The sequence below is a fragment of the Oncorhynchus tshawytscha genome, linkage group LG33 (genome assembly GCF_018296145.1).
Source record: "Oncorhynchus tshawytscha isolate Ot180627B linkage group LG33, Otsh_v2.0, whole genome shotgun sequence".
Taxonomy (NCBI): domain Eukaryota; kingdom Metazoa; phylum Chordata; class Actinopteri; order Salmoniformes; family Salmonidae; genus Oncorhynchus; species Oncorhynchus tshawytscha.
In genome coordinates, this window is record NC_056461.1 from 7037927 (window position 1) to 7062926 (window position 25000).

The 25000-nt window shown below is 44.9% G+C and overlaps 1 protein-coding gene across 3 annotated transcripts in view; it reads left to right on the plus strand.

The window, feature by feature from the left end:
• LOC112230809 (high affinity cAMP-specific and IBMX-insensitive 3',5'-cyclic phosphodiesterase 8B) overlaps positions 1-25000 on the plus strand; it is a 97091-nt gene that overhangs the window by 43072 nt on the left and 29019 nt on the right. For all 3 annotated transcript variants that reach the window (XM_024397136.2, XM_024397135.2, XM_024397137.2), the window contains exons 4-10: positions 3779-3838; positions 6185-6242; positions 6576-6664; positions 6750-6828; positions 14271-14411; positions 14571-14659; positions 17132-17186. In XM_024397136.2, the coding sequence (XP_024252904.1) occupies positions 3779-3838; positions 6185-6242; positions 6576-6664; positions 6750-6828; positions 14271-14411; positions 14571-14659; positions 17132-17186 (571 nt within the window). The remainder of the gene's footprint in view (positions 1-3778; positions 3839-6184; positions 6243-6575; positions 6665-6749; positions 6829-14270; positions 14412-14570; positions 14660-17131; positions 17187-25000) is intronic.

Sequence of the window (25000 nt, forward strand, 5' to 3'; positions counted from 1 at the left end):
ACTGTCTGTCTGTCTGTCTGTCTGTCTGTCTGTCGGTAAACTCAAACTGTCTGTCTGTCTGTCTGTCTGTCTGTCTGTCGGTAAACTCAAACTGTCTGTCTGTCGGTAAACTCAAACTGTCTGTCTGTCTGTCTGTCTGTCGGTCAAACTCAAACTGTCTGTCTGTCTGTCTGTCTGTCTGTCTGTCTGGTAAACTCAAACTGTCTGTCTGTCTGTCTGTAAACTCAAACTGTCTGTCTGTCTGTCTGTCTGTCTGTCTGTCGGTAAACTCAAACTGTCTGTCTGTCTGTCTGTCTGTCGGTCAAACTGTCTGTCTGTCGGTAAACTCAAACTGTCTGTCTGTCTGTCGGTAAACTCAAACTGTCTGTCTGTCTGTCTGTCTGTCTGGGCAACTGTTTGATGGTCTGTCTGTCTGTCTGGTCTGTCTGCCGGTAAACTCAAAAAATCTTGCTGTCGGTAAACAGGTCTGTGTACCCAAATCCATACTGTCTGTCCCTCACATACACACACATTGTACCCAAATCCATACCCTCACATACACACACATTGCATTGTGAGCAAAACATTTTTTTCAAAAGTTACTTTTGTGCAATTCCACACATTTTGCCATGGGGTGTAGAGAAAATTATGCAGTTTTAAAGCATGTTTGCTGCAATTGTACACATTTCGCAATGGAGCAGAGAGAAGATTTTACAGTTTTAAAACTAATTTCATGCAATTCTCCACATTTTGCCATAGGGTGGAGAGAAATGTTTGCAATTTTCAATATGATATCTGGGTGACACTGACGAACCAAATCAATTCCCCCCCCACACACACACAGCCGGTAATTCCACCTTGATTACAAGTTTAGATAGCTGGCCTCTAAACTAATTTAGCTATCTAAAAATGTTTAGCTGATCTATGGATTTCACATGACTTGGAATACAGATTTGCATCACAGATACCTTAAAAAAACATTTAAGGGTGTGCATCATAAAACCAGTCAGTATCTGGTGTGACCACCATTTGCCTCATGCATTGCGACACGCCTCCTTTTGCATAGAGTTGATCAGGATGTTAATTGTTCATTGTTAATGTTGATTGTGGCCTGTGGAATGTTGTCCCACTCCTCTTCCATGGCTGTGTGAAGTTGCTAGATATTGGCGGGAACTGGAACACACTGTCGTACATCTATCCAGAGCATCCCAAACATGCTTAATGGGTGACATGTCGGGTGAGTATACAGGCCATGGAAGAACTGGGGCATTTTCAGCTTGTGCACAGATCCTTGCGACATGGTGCCGTACATTATCATGCTGAAACGTGAGGTGGCGGCGGCGGATTAATGGCAGGACAATGGGCCTCAGGGTCTCGTCACGATGTCTCTGAACGTTCAAATTGTAAAATCGATAAAATGCAATTGTGTTCATTGTCCGTAGCTTATGCCTGACCATACAATTAACACCGCACCGTGGGGCACTCTGTTCACAACATTAACATCAGCAAACCGCTCGCCCGCACTTCTATACGTAGTCTGTGGTTGTTAGGCCGGATGGAATAGTTCAATAATGATCTAAAATTCAAGTCTCTGGCAACAGTTCTGGTGTACATTCCTGCAGTCAGCATGCCATTTGCATGCTCCCTCAAAACTTGAGACGTCTGTGTCATTGTGTTCTGTGACAAAACTGTACATTTTAGAGTGGCCTTATTGTCCCCAGCACAAGGTGCACCTGTGTAATGATTATGCTGATTAATCAGCTTCTTCATATGCCACACCTGTCAGGTAGATGGATTATCTTGGCAAAGGAGAACAGGGATATAAACTATTTGTGCACAAAATATGGGAGAAATAAGATTTTTGTGCACATGGAACATTTCTGCGATCATTTTTTTTGCAGCTCATGAAACATGTTGTGTTTATATTTTTGTTCAGTGTAGATACACTAAAAACTCAAACTGTCCTAATAATCCCACCCAGTATTTATCATGTGGTCAGACCATCATTTGCTTCATTATACAGTATCTAGTGATTAGAGTTATTAGTCACGCATGGTAATATTTTCCCAGAAGCAGAGAGAGTGGCTTTCTCTCTTCTCAATAAAGACCTATCACAAGTCTCTTTCTTTCTTTCTTTCTTTCTTTCTTTCTTTCTGTCTTTCTTTCTTTCTTTCTTTATCTCTCCTTCTCTCTCTCTCCTTATCTCTCTCTCCTTCCCTCTCTCTCCTTCCCTCTTTCTCCTTATCTCTCTCTCTCTCGTCTCTCTCCTTACTTTCCTCCCTCCCTGCATGTCCCCTGCCAGCCAAGAGGCTTTTGCCCTCACTCACATGTATCCTTTCCTCCCACTCTCTCTCTCCTTCTCTCTCTCTCCTCTCTCTCTCTCTCCCATCTCTCTCTCTCTCTCTCTCTCTCTCCTCCCTCTCTCTCCTTCCCTCTCTCTCCTTCTCTCTCTCTCTCTCTCTCTCTCTCTCTCTCTCTCTCTCTCTCCTTCTCTCTCTCTCCTCCTTCCCTCTTTCTCCTTATCTCTCTCTCTCTCTCTCTCTCCTTCCCTCTATCTCCTTCTCTCGCTCTCCTTCCCTCTCTCTCCTTCTCTCTCTCTCCTTCTTCCCTCTCTCTCTCTCCTTCCCTCTTTCTCCTTATCTCTCTCATCTCTCTCTCCTTCCCTCTTTCTCCTTATCTCTCTCATCTCTCTCTCCTTCCCTCTCTCCTTCTCTCTCTCTCTCCTTCTCTCTCTCTCTCTCTCTCTCTCTCATCTCTCTCTGCTTCCCTCTTTCTCCTCATCTCTCTCATCTCTCTCTCCTTCCCCTTCCCGCTCTCTGCTTCTCTCTCTCTCTCCTTCTCTCTCTCTCCTTCCCTCTTTCTCCTTATCTCTCTCTTTCTCTCTCTTTCTCCTTATCTCTCTCATCTCTCTCTCTCCTTCCCTCTTTCTCCTTATCTCTCTCATCTCTCTCTCTCCTCTCTCTCTCTCTCCTTCCATCTCTCTCTCCTTCTCTCTCTCTCTCCTCTCTCTCTCTCCTTATCTCTCTCTCCTTCTCTCTCTCTCCTTCTCCTTCCCTCTCCTCTCTCTCTCTCCCTTCCCTCTTTCTCCTCTCTCTCTCTCCTCTCTCCACCCTTCCCTCTTTCTCCTCTCTCTCATCTCTCTCTCTCTCTCTCTCCACCCTTCCCTCTTTCTCCTTCTCTCTCTCCTCTCTCCACCCTTTCCTCTTTCTCCTCTCTCTCTCTCTCTCTTCATCTCTCTCTCTCTCTCTCTCTCCTTCCCTCTTTCTCCTTATCTCTCTCATCTCTCCACCCTTTCCTTTTTCTCCTCTCTCTCATCTCTCTCTCTCTCCTTCCCTCTCTCTCATCTCTTTCTCTCCTTCCCTCTCTCTCCTTCCCTCTCCTTCCCTCTACCTCTCCTTCCCTCCCTTCCTCCCTCCCCCCCTTCCTCCCTCCCATCCCTCCAGTACATTGTGTCCATGGTGAGCCTGTGTAAAGTAGAGAAATGTTCTCTCATATGCCAATGACATCACTCCTCCACTGCCCACATGTTTATACTGGCACTCATTCTAAAGCCTCCTCTCGTGTTGTGTGTCTGTCAAATGAAGCGATCAACTCAATCACACTTATTGCTCTCAAACCTCGTGAGTTATCGAGGGAATTTTTAAAGGTAAAGCACAGAAGCACTTCAAGTCTTCCAAAACATATATTTGATCATTTTGTGGTTGTGAAAATATATATTTTTCTTGACCATCTGCGGGATTCCGAGCGCTTCTGTTTTATCCGTCTCTTAGATGATCAATCTCTTGTGTTGTTGATCCAGGTTGATTCGTGCCACAAAGCGCTCAGAACACACAGTCATTCTGGCCGTTGTGCCACAGACGTAAGTATACACGTCTATCAAATCGTAATTGATTGATGCCGTTTATTGCCATTCAAGAGGATTATTTTTCTCACAACTGAAGTTACATACATATTCACACACACACACACCAAATATAATGATACATGTTTTCACGTTGATGGTGATAATGACATGCAGTACATGTATGTGTATTCTATAATGATACAGTGCCTTCGTAAACTATTCACACCCCTTGACTTTTTCCACATGTTGTTGTGTTACAACCTGTATTTAAAATGTATTACATTTAGATTTTGTTTGACTGATCGACACACAATACCACATAATGTAGCCTAGTGATTAAGTTTGAATCCCCGAGCTGACTCGGTGACAAATCTGTCGAGATGCCCTTGAGCAAGGCACTTAACCCTAACTGCTCCTGTAAGTCGCTCTGGATAAGCGTGTCTGCTAAATGACTGACATGTAAATGTCAAAGTGGAATTTTGTTTATAGAATTTTTTTTGAATGAATACAAAATGAACAGCTGAAATATCTTGAGTCAATAAGTATTCAACCCCTTTGTTATGACAAGCCTAAATAAGTTCAGAAGTAAAAATGAGCTTAGCAAATTGCATAATAAGTTGCATGGACTCATTGCATGTTCAATAACAGTGGTTAACAGGACATTTTAACGACTACCCCATCTCTGTATTCCACACATACAATTATCTGTAAGGTCTCTCAATTGAGTAGTGAAGCACAGACCAGGGAGGTTTATTCAATGCTTCGCAATGAGGAGCAACAATTGGTAGATGTGTAAAACAAACCCAGCTGAATAGCCCTTTGAGCATGGTGAAGTTATTCATTTCACTTTGGATGGTGTATCAATACACCCAGTCACTACAAAGATACAGGCATCCTTCCTAACTCGGTTATCGGAGAGGAAGGAAACAGCTTCGGGATTTCACCTTGAGGCCAATGGTGATTTTAAAACAGTTACAGAGTTTAATGGCTCTGATATGAGAAGGCTGAGGATGGATCAACAACATTGCTCCACAATACTAACCTGACTGCCTAGAATGAAAAGAAGGAAGCCTGAACAGAATACAAATATTCCAAAACATGCATCCTGTTTGCAACAAAAAATGTGGCAAAGAAATTCACTTTTTTTCCTGAAATACAAAGCGTTACGTTTGGGGAAATCCAACACAACATACTTCATATTTTCAAGCATGTTGGTGGCTGCATCATGTTATGGGTATGCTTGTCATTGGCAAGGACTAGGGAGTTTTTTAGGATAAAAATAAACAGAATACAGCTATAAGCACAGGCTAGACGAAAACCTGGTTCAGTTTGCTTTCCAACAGATACTGGGAGAGGAATTCACCTTTCAGCAGGACAATAGCCTAAAACACAAGTCCAAATCTACACTGGAGTTGCTTACCAAAACAACATTGAATGTTTCTTAGTGGCCTAGTTACAGTTTTGACTTAAATCGGCTTGAAAATCTATGACAAGACTTGAAAATGGTTGTCTAGCAATGATTTTTAAAATAATGATGGCCAAATATTGTACAATCCAGGTGTGCAAAGCTCTAAGAGACTTACCCCAAAACACTCAAAGCTCTAAGAGACTTACCCCAAAACACTCAAAGCTCTAAGAGACTTACCCCAAAACACTCACAGCTCTAAGAGACTTACCCCAAAACACTCAAAGCTCTAAGAGACTTACCCCAAAACACTCACAGCTCTAAGAGACTTACCCCAAAACACTCAAAGCTCTAAGAGACTTACCCCAAAACACTCAAAGCTCTAAGAGACTTACCCCAAAACACTCAAAGCTCTAAGAGACTTACCCCAAAACACTCACAGCTCTAAGAGACTTACCCCAAAACACTCAAAGCTCTAAGAGACTTACCCCAAAACACTCAAAGCTGTAAGAGACTTACCCCAAAACACTCAAAGCTCTAAGAGACCTACCCCAAAACACCCAAAGCTCTAAGAGACTTACCCCAAAACACTCACAGCTCTACGAGACTTACCCCAAAACACTCACAGCTGTAATCGCCCCAAAGGGGCTTCTACAAAGTATTGACTTAGGGGTGTGAATACTTATGTAAACGAGATATTTATGTATTTCATTTTCAATCAATTTGCAACCATTTCTAAAAACATGTTTTCGCTATGTAAATATGGGATATTGTGTGTAGATGGGTGAGAAACAAAATATATTTATTCCATTTTGAATTCAGGCTTTAACACAACAAAATGTGAAATAAGTGAAGGGGTATGAATACTTTCTGAAGGCACTGTATATCTTATGTGAGCTGATGATGATGATAATGTCATAGTGTGCACTGCCTATGCTGTTCTCTCTACTCTATAGGCCTTCAGGTCAGGAGGAGCAGTCTGTTCTTCCTCTCCTCTGCGCTGGACTCAGCAGAGTATGCACTCTTCTCCTTCTATGTTCTCTATGTACTATAGGGGGAAGAGGGGATATGACTTTATATGGCATGACATCTGCCCCCACCATCTCCTCTGGGACTCTGTAAAGTGTACTGAGCCAGACAACTCAAAGCACTCATGCTATCCTATCATCCATCTGCTCAGTCAGTCAGTCAGCTAGCTCATCTTATAAACACATCACAGTGTTTACCAACTGTTCTGTACTTTATAGTATGTGAGCAGTCTATTTAACATGTCAGCAGGTCACAGCTCTCGTCACATGTCCTACCTCCAGGCTCATCTCTCTCTCTCTCTCTCTCTCTCTCTCTCAGAGGTATGTGGAGAACAGTAGTGTCTCTGCCTGCTATAATGAGTTGCTCCAGATTGAACATGGAGAGGTGCGCTGCCAGTTCAAACTCAGGTACATTGGGCCTCACACACACACACACACACACACACACACACAATGTATGACTAAACAGATCACTCTCTCTTCTCTCCCTCAGGGCGTGTAACTCAGTGTTCACTGCTCTGGACCACTGTCAGGAGGCTGTGGAGATCACCAGTGAAGACCATGTGATACAGGTATACACACACACCATTGGCGTAGCGAAAATCCTGCAGCCCCTCCCCGGAGGGGGCCCACAAGCTCTGGGGGCCCATGCACTGGTCATCTCATATTTACAGTTGAAGTTGGACGTTTACATGCACTTTAGCCAAGTACATTTAAACTCAGTCTTTCACAATTCCTGACATTTAATCCTAGTAAACATTCCCTGTTTTAGGTCAGTTAGGATCACCACTTTATTTTAAGAATGTGAAATGTCAGAATAATAGTAGAGAGAATGATTTATTTCAGCTTTCATCACATTCCCAGTGGGTCAGAAGTTTACATACACTCAATTAGTATTTAGTAGGATTGCCTTTAAATTGTTTAACTTGAGTCAAACGTTTCAGGTAGCCTTCCACAAGCGTCCCACAATAAGTTGGGTGAATTTTGGCCCATTCCTCCTGACATAACTGGTGTAACTGAGTCAGGTTTGTCGGCCTCCTTGCTCGCACACACTTTTTCCGTTCTGGCCACAAAGTTTCTATAGGATTGAGGTCAGGACTTTGTGATGGCCACTCCAACACATTGACTTTGTTATCCTTAAGCCATTTTGGAACATTGGAAGTTGGGAAAAAATGGCGCTGGAGGAGATGGACGGCGTTTTACGGTCTCCTAACCAATTGTGCTATTATGTGGGGTTTTTTGCGATATTTGTTAATTATTTTGAACATAATGTTTCTGCAACCATATCTTACGGCAGAAAAGAGCTTCTGGATATCAGGACAGCGATCACTCACCTCGGATTAGATTAAGAGCTTCTGGATATCAGGACAGCGATCACTCACCTCGGATTAGACAAAGAGCTTCTGGATATCAGGACAGCGATCACTCACCTCGGATTAGACAAAGAGCTTCTGGATATCAGGACAGCGATCACTCACCTCGGATTAGATAAAGAGCTTCTGGATATCAGGACAGCGATCACTCACCTCAGATTAGACAAAGAGCTTCTGGATATCAGGACAGCGATCACTCACCTCTGATTAGACAAAGAGCTTCTGGATATCAGGACAGCGATCACTCACCTCGGATTAGACAAAGAGCTTCTGGATATCAGGACAGCGATCACTCACCTCTGATTAGACAAAGAGCTTCTGGATATCAGGACAGCGATCACTCACCTCGGATTAGACAAAGAGCTTCTGGATATCAGGACAGCGATCACTCACCTCGGATTAGACAAAGAGCTTCTGGATATCAGGACAGCGATCACTCACCTCGGATTAGATAAAGAGCTTCTGGATATCAGGACAGCGATCACTCACCTCGGATTAGATAAAGAGCTTCTGGATATCAGGACAGCGATCACTCACCTCGGATTAGACAAAGAGCTTCTGGATATCAGGACAGCGATCACTCACCTCGGATTAGACAAAGAGCTTCTGGATATCAGGACAGCGATCACTCACCCCGCAGGGCAGACGTCCCAATTATTCACATAAGGAAGCGACTCAGAGGAAGTAGAGCCGGATGCCAGCCGGATCCGCTGAAGGCGACTAGGAAAGCTGCCGTTACCGTCGATGTTACTCACCAACGTGCAATCATTGGACAATAAACTAGACACGGTAAGATCACGAATATCCTACCAACGGGACATCAAAAACTGTAATATCCTATGTTTCACGGAATCGTGGCTGAATGACGACATAGGCAGGATACACGCTTCACCGGCAAGCAGCACACTCCAGTAAGACAAAGGGGGGGGTGGTCTGTGCATATTTGTGAACAACAGCTGGTGCACGAAATCTAAGGAAGTCTCTAGATTTTGGTCGCCTGAAGTAGAGTATATTGTGATAAATTGCAGGCCACACTTCTTGCCTAGAGAGTTCTCAGCTATACTTTTTTGTGGCTGTTTATTTACCACCACAATCAGATGCGGGCACTAAGACCTCACTCAGTCAGCTGTATAAGGAAATAAGCAAACAGGAAACCACTCACCTAGAGGTGGCGCTCCTAGTGGCCGGAGACTTTAATGCAGGGAAACGTAAATCAGTTCTACCAAATCTCTATCAACATGTTAAATGTGCAACCAGAGGGCAACAAAAATTCTACGCGTACAAAGCTCTTCCTCACCCTCCATTTGGTAAATCCGACCACAACTCTATCCTCCTGATTCCTGCTTACAAGCAAACATTAAAGCAGGAAGCACCAGTGACTCTGTCTATAAAAAAATGGTTAGATGAAGCAGATGCTAAACTACAGGACTGTTTTGCTATCACAGACTGGAACATGTTCCGGGATTCTTCTGATGACATTGAGGAATACACCACATCAGTCACTGGCTTTATCCATAAGTGCATTGAGGACATCGTCCCCCACAGTGACTGTACGTACATACCCCAACCAGAAGCCATGGATTACAGGCAACATTCACACTGAGCTAAAGGGTAGAGCTGCCACTTTCAGGGTGCGGGAGTCTAACTCGGAAGCTTACAAGAAATCCCGCTATGCCCTACGACGAACCATCAAACAGGCAAAGCATCAATACAGGGCTAAGATTAAATCATACTACACCGGTTCCGATGCTCGTCGGATGTGGCAGGGCTTGCAAACTATTACAGACTACAAAGGGAAGCACAGCCGCGAGTTGCCCAGTGACACGAGCCTACCAGACAAGCTAAATCACTTCTATGCTCGCTTTGAGGCAAGCAACACTGAGGCATGCATGAGAGCATCAGCTGTTCCAGATGACTGTGTGATCACGCTCTCCGTAGCCGACGTGAGTAAGACATTTAAACAGGTCAACATACACAAGGCTGCAGGGCCAGACGAATTACCAGGACGTGTGCTCCGGGCATGTGCTGACCAACCGTCAGGTGTCTTGACTGACATTTTCAACATGTCCCTGATTGAGTCTGTAATACCAACATGCTTCAAGCAGACCACCATAGTCCCTGTGCCCAAGAACACAAAGCATCTGTAGCCATGAAGTGTTTTGAAAGGCTGGTAATGGCTCACATCAACACCATTATCCCAGAAACCCTAGACCCACTCCAATTTGCATACCGCCCAAACAGATCCACAGATGATGCAATCTCTATTGCACTCCACACTGCCCTTTCCCACCTGGACAAAAGGAACACATATGTGAGAATGCTATTCATTGACTACAGCTCAGCGTTCAACACCATAGTACCCTCAAAGCTCATCACTAAGCTAAAGAACCTGGGACTAAACACCTCCCTCTGCAACAGGATCCTGGACTTCCTGACGGGTCGCCCCCAGGTGGTGAGGGTAGGTAAGCAACACATCTACCACACTGATCCTCAACACTGGAGCTCCCCAGGGGTGCGTGCTCAGTCCCCTCCTGTACTCCCTGTTCACCCACGACTGCATGACCAGGCACGAGTCCAACACCATCATTAAGTTTGCAGACGACACAACAGTGGTAGGCCTGATCACTGACAACGACGAGACAGCCTATAGGGAGGAGGTCAGATACCTGGCCGGGTGGTGCCAGAATAACAACCAATCCCTCAACGTAACCAAGATTAAGGAGATGATTGTGGACTACAGGAAAATAAGCACCGAGCAGGTCCCCATTCTCATCGACGGGGCAGGTTGAGAGCTTCAAATTCCTTGTTGTCCACATCAACAACAAACTAGAATGGTCCAAACACACCAAGACAGTCATGAAGAGGGCACGACAAAGCCTATTCCCCCTCAGGAAACTAAAAAGATTTGGCATGGGTCCTGAGATCCTCAAAAGGTTCTACAGCTGAAACATTGAGAGCATCCTGACCGGTTGCATCACTGCCTGGTACGGCAATTGCTCGGCCCCTGACCGCAAGGCACTTCAGAGGGTAGTGTGTACGGCCTAATACATCGCTGGGGCAAAGCTGCCTGCCATCCAGGACCTCTACACCAGGCGGTGTTAGAGGAAGGCCCTAAAAATTGTCAAAGACCCCAGCCACCCCAGTCATAGACTGTTCTCTCTACTACCGCATGGCAAGCGGTACCGGAGTGCCAAGTCTAGGACAAAAAGGCTTCTCAACAGTTTTTACCCCCAAGCCATAAGACTTCTGCACAGGTAACCAATGGTTACCCGGACTATTTACATTGTGTGCCCCCCCCAATCCCTTTTTTACGCTGCTGCTACTTTCTGTTTATCTTATATGCATAGTAACTTTAACTACACATCCATGTACATACTCCCTCAATTGGCCTGACCAATCAGTGCTCCCGCACATTGGCTAACTGGGGTATCTGCATTCTGTCCCATCTCCTGCTGTTCCGTTTTTCTTCCATCGAAGGAGAGGCGGACCAAAATGCAGCGTGGTTATTTTGATTCATCTTTAATAAAAGATAAACACGAACAATACAAAACAAGAAACGTGACGTGAAAACCTAAACAGCCTTATCTGGTGCAAACAAACACAGAGACAGGAACAATCACCCACGAAACACTCAAAGAATATGGCTGCCTAAATATGGTTCCCAATCAGAGACAACGATAAACACCTGCCTCTGATTGAGAACCACTCCAGGCAGCCATAGACTATTCTAGACAACCCCACTAACCACAATCCCTTGACCTACAAAAAAACCCCAAGACAAAACACACCACATACACCCCCCCAAGGTGCGGACTCCCGGCCGAACACCTAAACCCATAGGGGAGGGTCTGGGTGGGCGTCTGTCCACGGCGGCTCCGGCGCGGGACGTGGACCCCACTCCAACAAAGTCTTAGTCCGCATGCATCACGTCCTTAGATTGGCAACCCTCGCCACCGACCTTGGCTTAGTAACCCTAACCAAGGGCCCCACTGGACTGAGGGGCAGCTCCGGACTGAGGGACAGCTCAGGACTGAGGTAGCTCGGGACTGAGGGATAGCTCGGGACTGAGGGATAGCTCGGGACTGAGGGGTAGCTCGGGACTGTGGGGTAGCTCGGGACTGAGAGGAAGCTCAGTACTGAGAGGAAGCTCAGGACTGAGAGGAAGCTCAGGCAGGTAGATGGCTCTGGCAGATCCTGGCTGGCTGGTGGTTCTGGCAGATCCTGGCTGACTGGCGGTTCCGGCAGATCCTGGCTGACTGGCGGATCCTGGCTGAATGGCGGATCCTGGCTGAATGGCGGATCCTGGCTGACTGGCGGATCCTGGCTGTCTGGTGGATCTGGAAGATCCTGGCTGACTGGCGGATCCTAGCAGACTGGCGGATCTGGCGGGTCCTGGCTGACTGGCGGCTCTGGCTGCTCCATACTGACTGGCGGCTGTGGCTGCTCCATACTGACTGGCGACTGTGGCTGCTCCATGCTGACTGGCGGCTCTGGCTGCTCCATGCTGACTGGCGGCTCTGGCTGCTCCATGCAAACTGGCAGCTCTGGCTGCTCCATGCAGACTGGCAGCTCTGGCAGCTCCATGCAGCTCTGGCAGCTCCTTGCAGACTGGCAGCTCCTTGCAGACTGGCAGCTCTGGCAGCGCTGGTCAGGCGGGAGACTCCGGCAGCGCTGTAGAGGAAGAAGGCTCTGGCAGCGCTGGACAGGCGAGGCGCACTGTAGGCCTGATGCGTGGTGCTGGCACTGGTGGTACTGGGCCGCGGACACGCACAGGAAGCCTGGTGCGGGGAGCTGCCACCGGAGGGCTGGTGCGTGGAGGTGGTACTGGATAGACCGGACCGTGCAGGCGCACTGGAGCTCTTGAGCACCGAGCCTGCCCAACCTTACCTGGCTCGATGCCCACTCTAGCCCGGCCGATACGAGGAGCTGATATGTACCGCACCGGGCTATGCACCCGCACTGGAGACACCGTGCGCTCCACAGCATAACACGGTGCCTGCACAGGAAGTTGGCGCAGGTCTCCTACCTGGCGTCGACATACTCCCTGTGTGCCACCCCCCCAATAAATTTTTGGGGCTGACTCTCGGGCTTCCTTGCCAACCGTGTTCCCTCGTATCGCCGGCTCCTCTCTCCTTTTGCCTCTGCTCTCCTAAGTGCCTACACCTGTTCCCATGGGAGGCTATCTCTTCCAGCCAGTATTTCCTCCCAAGTGTAACAACCCTTGTCGTCCAAAACGTCTTCCCATGTCCATTCCTCCTTTCGCTGCTCCTGCTGCCGCTGCCTGTCACCACGCCGCTTGATCTTTTGTGGTGGGTGATTCTGTTACGGTTTTCTTCCGTCGAAGGAGAGGCGGACCAAAATGCAGCGTGGTTATTTTGATTCATCTTTAATAAAAGATAAACACGAACAATACAAAACAAGAAACGTGACGTGAAAACCTAAACAGCCTTATCTGGTGCAAACAAACACAGAGATAGGAACAATCACCCACGAAACACTCAAAGAATATGCCTGCCTAAATATGGTTCCCAATCAGAGACAACGATAAACACCTGCCTCTGATTGAGAACCACTCCAGGCAGCCATAGACTATTCTAGACAACCCCACTAACCACAATCCCTTGACCTACAAAAACCCCAAGACAAAACACACCACATAAAATAACCCATGTCACACCCTGGCCTAACCAAAATAATAAAGAAAACACAAAATACTAAGACCAGGGCGTGACACCTGCGTTGACCAATCTACATTGGTATGGGTGAGTCAGGCAGACAATAGTCTTCATGCATCGTGCATCTAGTTCAAAAAAGTTAAGGGAAATCAGGTCAGACTCTTGATATGGATGGAGAGTGAGTATGTTCTTCAAGATGGATAAAGACAAGGCCAGACCAAGTGGTGCACGAAAACAACGCAAGAAAGTGTTACCTGATCAAGGTCGTGCCAAATTACCGAATTACCAACTCGTCCTCAACCGACGAAACACCATCGCAGGCAGAAGATAGTAGGCTTAGTTATGTAGCAGCCTACAAGTCCCGACCACTGTCCCCCATCCCGGCCATTACAGTGCCAGCCCTCCTCCTCTTCCTCTTCGTCCTGCCCTCGAGAACAGTGGCAGTTCCTCTAGTGAGAGTGCCGGCCCACCTTCTCCTCCTCCTCCTCTCCCAGAAAACTAAGCTGATGACTGCCGGAGACCCAGCGGCAGCTCATGAGAGCAACCCCCCTTCTGTGAACACTGGTAAGCCTACGAGTGATGAGACGGATGGCCCTGTAGGCCTATAGCTTCATGAAACATAAACGGTAGGCTTAACATGAGATAATGACAACCACATCATCTGATAGCATATCGATAGGCAGCTGCGTAAACGTTGCAATTTCAGAACCATGGACAGCGATCGATAGTATATGCTTTGTGAGTGGCTGAAGCGTTTTTTTAAAATGTAGGGAGGGGAGGGCCCAAACTCTGACTTTGCGGTGGTCGAGAAACTACGCTAGGACAGTGACGCACGCGCGCGAGCGCACACACAAAACGCAGTCGGTCTTGACCTTTGCTGGGTCGTTTAGGTATTCAGTGAAATGATGGTGAAATAAATCAAGTTCAAATGGAAAAACCAATCAATCTCTCTCCCTCCTCCCCCAGTATGTGAACCCGGCATTTGAGTGTATGATGGGTTACCACAAGGGAGAGTTGATAGGGAAAGAGCTGACGGAACTCCCCAAGAGTGACAAGAACCGAGCAGATCTTCTAGACACCATCAACAACTGCATCAAGAAAGGAAAGGTGAGAGAGCATTAGACACTGAAAAACCTCGGGACCTCATTGAAGAACATCCAACTATTCATCTAGATTTTTTTCTTCTGTGTTTTCTATTCAGTTGTCCGATTGTAATTCCCTAGGAGTGTTATGGTGTCGCCTGACTGTAGCTTTCTCTAAGTCTAGGAGTGGCAGGGGATCTACTACGCCAGGAGGAAGTCGGGTGACAGTATACAGCAGCATGTCAAGATCACGCCTGTGTTTGGCCAGGGAGGGTAAGTCACAGCCAATCAAAAAGCCCAATTGTGTTGTTTCCTGTATATTCCATTCGTTCAGACTCCACCGTGACAATAAGGTCATGACAACAAACAGTCACACAGTGGCAGCATGAATTCAACCACACACACGTTTGTTTCATCACAAAACCAGAGAGCAACATCTTTCCGGTGAATTCCACAAAGCAAATATTGCAGATTTTGTTACGTTACAGCCTTAAATGGTTATTTTCCCTCATCAATCTACACACAATACCCCATAATGACAAAGCAAAAACAGGTTTTTAGAAATGTTTGCAAATCTATAAAAAGTAATATACACTACCGTTCAAAAGTTTGGGGTCTCTTAAAAATGTCCTTTTGGACATGCACATTTTTTTGTCCATTAAAATAACATCAAATTGATCAGAAATACAGTGTAGACATTGTTAATGTTGTAAATTACTTTTGTTGCTGGGAACGGCTGATTTTTATGTAATATCTACAGAGACCCATTATCAGCAACCATCACTCTTGTGTTCCAATGGCACATTGTGTTAACTAATCCAGGTTTATCATTTAAAAGGCTAATTGATCATTAGAAAAGTATTTTGCAATTATGTTAGCAGAGCTGAAAACTGTTGTTCTGATTAAAGAAGCAATAAAACTGTCCTTCTTTAGACTAGTTAAGTATCTGGAGCATCAGCATTTGTGGGTTCGATTACAGGCTCAAAATGGCCAGAAACAAATAACTTTCTTCTGAAACTCGTCAGTCTATTCTTGTTCTGATAAATGAAGGCTATTCCATGCGAGAAATTGACAAGAAACTGAAGATCTCGTACAACGCTGTGTACTACTCCCTTCACAGAACAGCGAAACTGGCTCTAACCAGAATAGAAAGAGGAGCGGGAGGCCCCGGTGCACAATTGAGCAAGAGGACAAGTACATTAGACTGTCTAGTTTGAGAAACAGACGCCTCACAAGTCCTCAACTGGCAGCTTCATTAAATAGTACCCGCAAAACACCAATCTCAACCTCAACAGTGAATAGGCGACTCCTGGATTATGGCCTTCTAGGCAGAGTTGCATAGAAAATGTCATATCTCAGACTGGCCAATAAAAAGAAAAGATTAAGATGGGCAAAAGAACACAGACACTGGACAGATGAACTCTGCCTAGAAGGCCAGCATCCCGGAGTCGCCTCTTATGTAAATAAGGTATTTCTGTTTTTTAATTTTAATGAACTTGCAACAATTATGGGGTTTTGTGTGTAGATTGATGAGTATTTGTTTTTCAATTTAATCAATTTTATAATAAGGATGTAATGTAACAAAATGTGGAAATAGTGAAGGGGTCTGAATACTTTCTGCATGCACTGTATATGCTTAGTTTAATACACTGGAAACAAAGTTTAAGATACCAAAAACAATTTAGTCCGAACAATGTTTCTAAATATCATGTGCTGTCTGTGTGTGTGTTTGCGCACAATTGAAAAAATGAAAGGCTTTTGTAGACTAGTTGAATGCTAATGCCATCCTCTTCTCTTTCTTGTTGACAAAATGATCTATGGCTCTGTCATACAGTATGCTTTTAGTTTTGTTTTCATTGGCTACTTAGCTGAAATACTTGCGAGCCTAACTTCTTCTCATGGGCAGCAATGAACCAGCTAAGTTAGCTAGTTAACGTGATGGTACTTGCTACATCTAGGCTACATATTGAACTTCAATCGTCTCAGGCCAGTGTCACAACATATTCATTTATGATAAGATCAGAACCGCTGTCTTAATCGTTTGGCGTATAAAGAGAATTAAGTCAAATCCACAAGTCCAAATCCACATCTCCGTCCATGGCTTAGGAACAGGACGGTTTTGCAAGCTAACTACTGCAGGACATCAACACAAGCAGACAAGAATGATGACATGTTGCTTAGGATGTGATTTGATTGGTGCGAAGCCAAATCCAAACAGGTCTCCCTTGGGGGGTGTTTTTCTGCGCCAGGACAACCCACAGTTGAGCTCAACGCTGATTGGCGAATTATTTTAAAATAGTTTTTCAAGGGAGGCCAAATGCTTGCTGGCATCAATCAATCGAATGCTACGGGCGGACACATGTCATACTCTTTTGTTCCAGACAGCATCAGATACATGGGCTACACATACTGAGACAGAAGGGCGCTGTTTCCCTCACTCGGATGATTTCTCCAGTGAGATTCAGCCACTTGCGAATTGACAGAAAATGATGAAAGCACAGAGAGACAAACAATAATTTTATTTTTGGGGGTCAAATATTTGTGGAAGCCTGGCTTCTCTTGGCATCCATGAATACACGCAACTGGTCTAGGAGGACCGCTTACAGTTAATTGGTTGTTAACTGTTTTTTAACTGGTTACTAACTGGTTGTTTAAATGGTTAACTGGTGGTTGACAGGTTGTTAACTGGTAACTGGCTACATATGGTTCCCAATCTAATATGCTTTTCTTTCAATCTCTCTACAGAAAGATCCGCCATTTTGTGTCCATCAAGAGGCCCCACAGTGACAACAACAAACAGGTGAGCCATGCAGCCAGTAGTTAGATAAACAATAATGAAAGTTATTTTTATGTTTCATGTAACCAGAGCAGTCAAGGTGGTCTTAATCGTTGGTAGATAGCTACATGACCTATTCTTCAACTATGTCTACATAAGATAAATATATACCCCGTCAAGAAAAGAAAAAAAACATTTATTGATCTCCCCTTTTTTTCTGTCAAGTATAACTCATATGGCCTCAAGGTTTTGTGGATCAATGGCAGCTCTATGCTGTATGGAAGGCAGGTGGTGTTTCCTGTGCTTTTCCCTTATATGCTAGCATTGTAGCTATATGGTACACATGCAACCTCAAGTGGTTCAGGGACAGCCCTATGGTAGCCATGTGAAGACCATTTTTCTACTACTGTATGATGCCTTTCATTGCAGTACAATGTGTATGGAAACTGCTCTGCATCCGACCGCAAGGCTCCCTGCCATCCAGGACCTCTATACCAGGCGGTGTCAGAGGAAAGACCTAAAAATTGGCAAAGACTCCAGCCACCCAAGTCACAGTCTCTTCTCTCTGCTACCGCACGGCAAGTGGTACCGTAGCAACAAGTCTGGGACCAAAAGGCTCCTGAACAGCTTCTATCCCAAAGCCATGAGACTGCTGAACAGTTCATTAAATGGCTACCCAGACATTCTGCTTTTCACCCCCTACCTAAATGTGCATAGTACTTTCATCAATCATCGAAACGACATGTACATATTACCTCAATCAATCTCCCCAGCTACCTTGTACCTCCTGCACTGACTCAGTACCAGTGCTCCTTGTATATAACCCGTATATAGCCTTATTGTTATTTTATTGTTACTAGTTTCTTTTGCTCTATTTGTTAATATTCTTACTTTTGAACTGCATTGTTGGGAAATTGACTCGTAAGTAAGCATTTCACGGTAAAGTCTACACTTGTACGTTACAAATTTCATTTAATTTGAATTTGTTGGCCTCAAGTGTTCCGTACCAGTCTGACGGACAGTACTATGCTATGTGGTAGTCATTGCTTGTCCACTCTACTGTGTATGTACAGTACCATGTGAGTAAGAGAAGGTGTCTAATGTCTGTGTAAGTTGCTTTGGCATGCTAGCATTGTTATGGCATTTATGGCATCTGTAGTCTATAGTGGCCTGTATTGCTTTGGCTTGCTCACGAGCACGTGGTGCTCAGTAGGGTTGTAGGCTAAGAGCTAGCGTTCATGCTAAGCTAAGCTAGCGCTAAGCTACAATAAGCATCCCCTGCTAAGGCCTGAGAGGGCTAGCAGCCAGACACCGCCAGAGCTATTAATACCTTCAGGCCAAGTTAGCTGCTCTCTGACCTGTGCTACGCTAGGCTAGCTAGCCGCTGCCTTTCATCTGCTGTCTCTGACTGGCGGTGAGTCCAATGTTTCCATCTGCGTGCCAAAGCCGAGCACTGTTCTGTTCCCTCTCCTGACTCTTATCCTTGGGAATCACTAGGTTGTCTCCGGTCCTACATGTGACAGATCTCCACATCCTATTTGTTTAGCATTATAACATTTAAAAGAGATTTGTTTTTCATCTCAATGGGGGACAGTGGGTTAAGTTTAGCAATTTTTTACATTCATCATCACTCTGTCAAGGGAAATATAGTATTCTTTCTAACAAAGATATCTACACTGAAAATAAATACAAATGCAACATGCAACAATTTGAAAGATTTACCTGAGTTACAGTTCATATAAGGGAATCAGTCAATTGAAATAAATGCATTAGGCCCTAATCTATGGTTTTCACATCACTGGGAATACAGATATGCATATGTTGGTAACCAGATACCTTAAAGATAGGGGTGTGGATCAGAAAACCAGTCCGTGTCTGGTGTGACCATGATTTGCCTCATGCAACGCAACACATATCCTTCTCGTGTAGTTGATCAGGCTGCTGATTGTGGCCTGTGGAATGTTGTCCCACTCCTCTTCAATGGCTGTGTGAAGTTGCTGGATATTGGCCGGAACTAGAACACCCTGTCGCACACGTCGATCCAGAGCATCCCAAACAAGCTCAATGAGTGACATGTCTGAAGTGTATGCAGGCCATGGGACATTTTCAGCTTCCAAGAAACGTGTACAGATCCTTGCGACATGGGGCCGTGCATTACCATGCTGAAACATGAGGTGATGGCGGCAGATGAATGGCACGACAATGGACCTCAGGATCTCGTCACGGTATCTCTGTGCATTCAAATTGCCATCGATAAAATGCAGTTGTGTTCGTTCATTATGCCTGCCCTTACCATAAACCCACCACCACCATGGGACACTCGGTTCACAACGTTGACATCAGCAAACCGCTCGTCCACACCGCACCATACTGCCCGGTACAGTTGAAACCCAGGATTCATCAGTGAAGAGCAGACTTCTCCAGTGAGCCAGTGGCCATCGAAGGTGAGCATTTGCCCACTGAAGTCGACACCAAATTGCAGTCAGGTTAAGACTTTGGTGAGGATGACGAGCCCCCAGATGAGCATCCCTGAGACGGTTTCTGACAGTTTGTGCAGGAATTCTTTGCTTGTGCAAACCCACAGTATCATCAGCTGTCCAGGGGGGCTAGTCTCAGATGATCCTGCAGGTGAAGGCGTCAGATGTGGATGTCCTGGGCTGGTGTGTTTACACGTGGTCTGCGTTTTTTTGAGGCAGGTTGGACGTAATGCCAAATTCTCTAAAATAACGTAGAGAAATTAACATTCAATTCTCTGGCAACAGCTCTGGTGGACATTCCTGCAGTCAGCATGCTAATTGCATGCTCCCTCAAAACTTGAGACAAACAGTGCATTCGGAAAGTATTCAGACCCCTTGACTTTTCCACATTTTGTTACGTTACAGCCTTATTCTAAAATAGATTTTTTTTAATTACATCATCAATCTACACACAATACCTCATAATGCCAAAGCAAAAACTGATTTTAGACATTTTTGCAAATGTATATATAAAAAAACTGATATCACATTTACATAAGTATTCAGACCCTTTTCTCAGTACTTTGTTGAAACACCTTTGGCAGCGATTACAGCCACAAGTCTTCTTGGGTATGACGCTACAAGCTTGGCACACCTTTATTTGGGGAGTTTCTCCCATTCTTCTCTGCAGATCCTCTCAAGCTCTGTCAGGTTGGATGCGGAGTGTCGCTGCACAGCTATTTCCAGGTCTCTCCAGAGATGTTCGATCGGGTTCAAGTCCGGGCTCTGGCTGGGCCACTCAAGGACATTCAGAGACTTGTCCCGAAGCCACTCCTGCTTTGTCCTGGCTGTGTGCTTAGGGTCGTTGTCCTGTTGGAAGGTGAACCTTCGCTTCAGTCTGAGGTCCTGAGCGCTCTGGAACAGGTTTTCATCAAGGACCACTCCGTTCAGCTTTCCCTTGATCCTGACTAGTCTCCCAGTCCCTGCCGCTGAAAAACATTCCCACAGCATTCCCACACACGTGTGGCTCAATTCACCCCTTTGGCTCAACTTACCCCACTCTCCCCAAAAGATAGAGGATACATAGAAGTAGAAATCAAGTGATGTGCTGAGCACTGCTGACTAAGGGAAAAGTCAACTCTGGGAAAGAACTGAAAGTAGCTCACCCATCTCCTCTTCATTGCAGTGTGATTTATGACGTTGCCCTATCAGCCCTTACAGTACTTTTCTGATTTGGAATCCTTACGGCCAACTGTTGTCAAGACAGCAGTGTTGTACTTCCAAAAACATTCCTTACCTCAGGACACTTCAACGGGAGACTATCCAGTGAAATAAAGAAAAAAAGGGAGCAGTCTGTTTCTGCGTAGACCTGGATAGATTTATTGACGACTCATCCTGAATGGAGAAGAATTGTTAGTGGGCGTGGCGTTTGGCCAGAGCGATGTGGATGGGTAGCCAGGCAGAGTTGCTTTGAGCACGAATCAGAACAACTCCTCTTTCTGGTCTTTCCCAGCGGGACACTTGGCCGATGTCCCTAGTCTGCATGTTATAGTCTAGTTGTTGAGTAGACAGCAGGGTCTGTAAGTAGACCTTCACCCTGTAGGACCTATTTCTATTTAACTGCTCCCCCTCTGCTCTCTCTGTCTATCATTCTCATCACATGCACTGCCCCCCTCTCTCTCTCAATTCAATTCATTGCCAAAGCAAGTGAAGTAGATAATATACAAAAGTGAAATAAACAATATAAAATGATCAGGTAACATTACACTCACGGAAGTTCCAAAAGAATAAAGACGTTACAAATGTCATATTATGTATATTTACAGTGTTGTAACGATGTGCAAATGGTTAAAGTACAAAAGGGAAAGTCAACATAAATATGGGTTGTATTTACAGTGGTGTTTGTTCTTCACTAGTTGCCCTTTTCTTGTGACAGCAGGTCACAAGCTGCTGTGATGACACACTGTGGTATTTCACCCAGTAGATGTGGGAGTTTATCAAAATGGGTTTGTTTTTGATTTCTGTGTGGATCTGTGTAATCTTTAGGGAAATATGTCTCTCTAATATGGTCATACATTTGGCACGCGGTTTAGGAAGTGCAGCTCAGTTTCCACCTCATTTGTGGGCAGTGTGCACATAGCCTGTATTCTCTTGAGAGCCACGGCTGCCTTTCTCAATAGCAAGGCTATGCTCACTGAGTCTGTACATAGTCAAAGCTTTCCTTAAGTTTGGGTCAGTCACAGTGGTCAGGTATTCTGCCACTGTGTGCTCTCTGTTTAGGGCCAAATAACATTTTAGTTTGTGTTAATTAGTTTTGTTTATTATTTCCAAAATGTCAAGTAATTGTCTTTTTGTTTTCTCATGATTTGGTTGGGTCTAATTGTGTTGCTGTCCTGGGGCTCTGTGGGGTCTGTTTGTGTTTGTGAACAGAGCCCCAGGACCAGCTTGCTTAGTGTACTCTTCTCCAGGCTCATCTCTCTGTAGGTGATGGCTTTGTTATGGAAGGTTTGGGAATCACTTCCTTTTAGGTGGTTGTAGAATGACGTCTCTTTTATGGATTTTGATAATTAGTGGGTATCGGCCTCATTCTGCTCTGCATGTATTATTTGGCGTTTTACGTTATACACGGAGGATATTTTTGCAGAATTCTGCATGCAGTCTCAATTTGGTGTTTGTCCCCTTTTGTGAATTCTTGGTTGGTGAGCAGACCCCAGACCTCACAACCATAAAGGGCAATGGGTTCTATAACCGATTCAAGTATTTTTTGCCAGATCCTAATTGGTATGTCAAATTTTGTGTTCCTTTTGATGGCATTCTTGCCTTATCTCTCAGATCGTTCACAGCTTTGTGGAAGTTACCTGTGGCGCTGATGTTTAGGTCGAGGTATGTATAGTTTTTTGTGTGCTCTAGGGCAACGGTGTCTAGATGGAATTTGTATTTGTGGTCCTGGCAACTGGACCTTTTTTGGAAGAACATTATTTTTGTCTTACTGAGATTTACTGTCAGGGCCCAGGTCTGACAGAATCTGTGCAGAAGATCTAGACATTTGACTTCAGATTCTAGTAGGGTGAGGCCCGGTGCTGCAGACTTTTCTAGTGCCCTCGCCAATTCGTTGATATATATTTTGAAGAGGGTGGGGCTTAAGCTGCATCCCTGTCTCACCCCATGGGTCTGTGGGAAGAAATGTGTGTGTTTTTTGCCTATTTTAACCACACACTTGTTGTTTGTGTACATGGATTTTATAATGTTGTATGTTTTTCCCCCAACACCACTTTCCATCAATTTGTATAGCAGACCCTCATACCAAATTGAGTTGAAGGCTTTTTTGAAATCAACAAAGCATGAGAAGACTTTGCCTTTGTTTTGGTTTGCTTGTTTGTCAATTAGCGTGTGCAGGGTGAATACGTGGTCTGTTGTACAATAATTTGGTAAAAAGCCAATTTGACATTTGCTCAGTACATTGTTTTCACTGAGGAAATGTATGAGTCTGTTGTTAATGATAATGCAGAGGATTTTCCCAAGGTTGCTGTTGACGCATATCCCATGGTTGTTATTCTCTCGCTCTGTCTCTCGTTCTTTGTCTTTCTCTCTCTCCCATCTCTCTCTCGCTCTTTCTCGTTCTTTGTCTCTCTCTCTTTCTCTTTCTCACCTCTTCCTCTCTCTCCCATCTCTCTCTTTCTCTCTCCCATCTCTCTCTCTCTCTCTCTCTCTCTCATCTCTCTCTCTCTCATCTCTCTTTTTCTCTTTCTCACCTCTTCCTCTCTCTCCCATCTCTCTCTCTTCCTCTCTTTCTCACCTCTTCCTCTCTCTTCCACCTCTTCCTCTCTCTCCCATCTCTCTCTCTTCCTCTCTTTCTCACCTCTTCCTCTCTCTCCCACCTCTTCCTCTCTCTCCCACCTCTTCCTCTCTCTGTTTTCCCTTGCAGCCCCAGCCAGTGTAATGTACTGCGTTTTACTTCATATATGTTTGTGCATTCCAGCCCAAGGAGGCCATTAAGATGCAAGCCAGCTAAATCTGGCGACCTCGTGTGTCCTCAGCAGTGTTTAACCCTATTTCCCCTATTTGGTGCGCGCTGGAGAAAATGAGAGACGGAGAAATGGAGAAGGAGGGAGTGAGAAGAGAGATATTGTTGAGAGTGAACTGGAAGCAGTTGTCTTGTGCCCTGATACATCCTGTTGTGCCTGATGACAGGAGCAAATTGCATTAGACCTAGAGCAAGCTAAGTTGTCGATAGAGAGAGAAAAAGTCTACTGCTCTCTTTTGAAAGACCAGTGCAGGAACATTAGAGTGTGTCTCACCGCCCAGCTGGCAAGCAGGTATCAGGCCACAGCTAACTCTGATCCAGCACACCACTGTAGACAAGCCCATATCAAACTATCAGACCTGTGTTGACAGCTAATGCCGCTAGCAGCGCAACAGAACTGACTGTAGCCAACAGACATGCATGCTGCTGTTAGTAGTGCTGGCTACCAGGGTTGTGGTCAATTCCAATTGAATTTGAAATTCCAATTCAATTCTTGAATTTACTCATGAAGTAAAGAATGTACGTTCAATTCAATTTGAATTTCACCAGTCTTCATGTTATGGAATTGGATTTTAATTGGAATTAGACTCTTTGGACTGTTTGAATTGGGATTGATTTGAAATTGTAAAAACATGCCACCTTTGGAATTGAATTGGAGTTCAATATTTCTACATTTCCCAGTTAATGGAATTAATGCACTTAATATCAAACCTTGACTGCAGTCCTAAATAATTTATACTTGTATTTTTCCGGTAAAGCTATGATATTGAATTGGGAATTGAATTATTGGAATTGACCAAACATGGAAATGTTTGTTTATCTCTAAATTCAAAGACTGACCTGGAATTTTTATTGAATTCAATGTAATTTACAGGGAGATGGAATTGAATTAGAATGAGCCCCAACACTGCCAGCTACCTGCTGCCATTAGCCCCCTATAGAGCCGATGTGTAACGTTCCGTTTGAGTAGCATCTGTGTGAGGTCCGTGTGAGGATGCACTAAATGGATCAGAGGTCACTAGTCATCTCAATCCTAAGGGCTCGGACACACCAATAGCGTCTGCCTGCTGAGAGTACCCTCTTAGAAAAAAAGGTGCTATGTAGAACCTTAAAGGGTTCTTCGGCTGTCCCCATGAAGAACCAATTTTGGTTCCAAGTGGAACCCTTTTGGGTTCAATGTAGAACCTTTCCACAGAGGTTTCTACCTGGAAACAAAATGGTTCATATGAGGGCAGCCTGTCACGCGCGTTGTTGTAAGAATCGGACCAAAATGCAGCGTGGGTTGGGTTCATCATCTTTATTTATCGTGAACCTGCAAGAAAAACCAATAAAGAAACTAACGTGAAGCTATGCAGTGC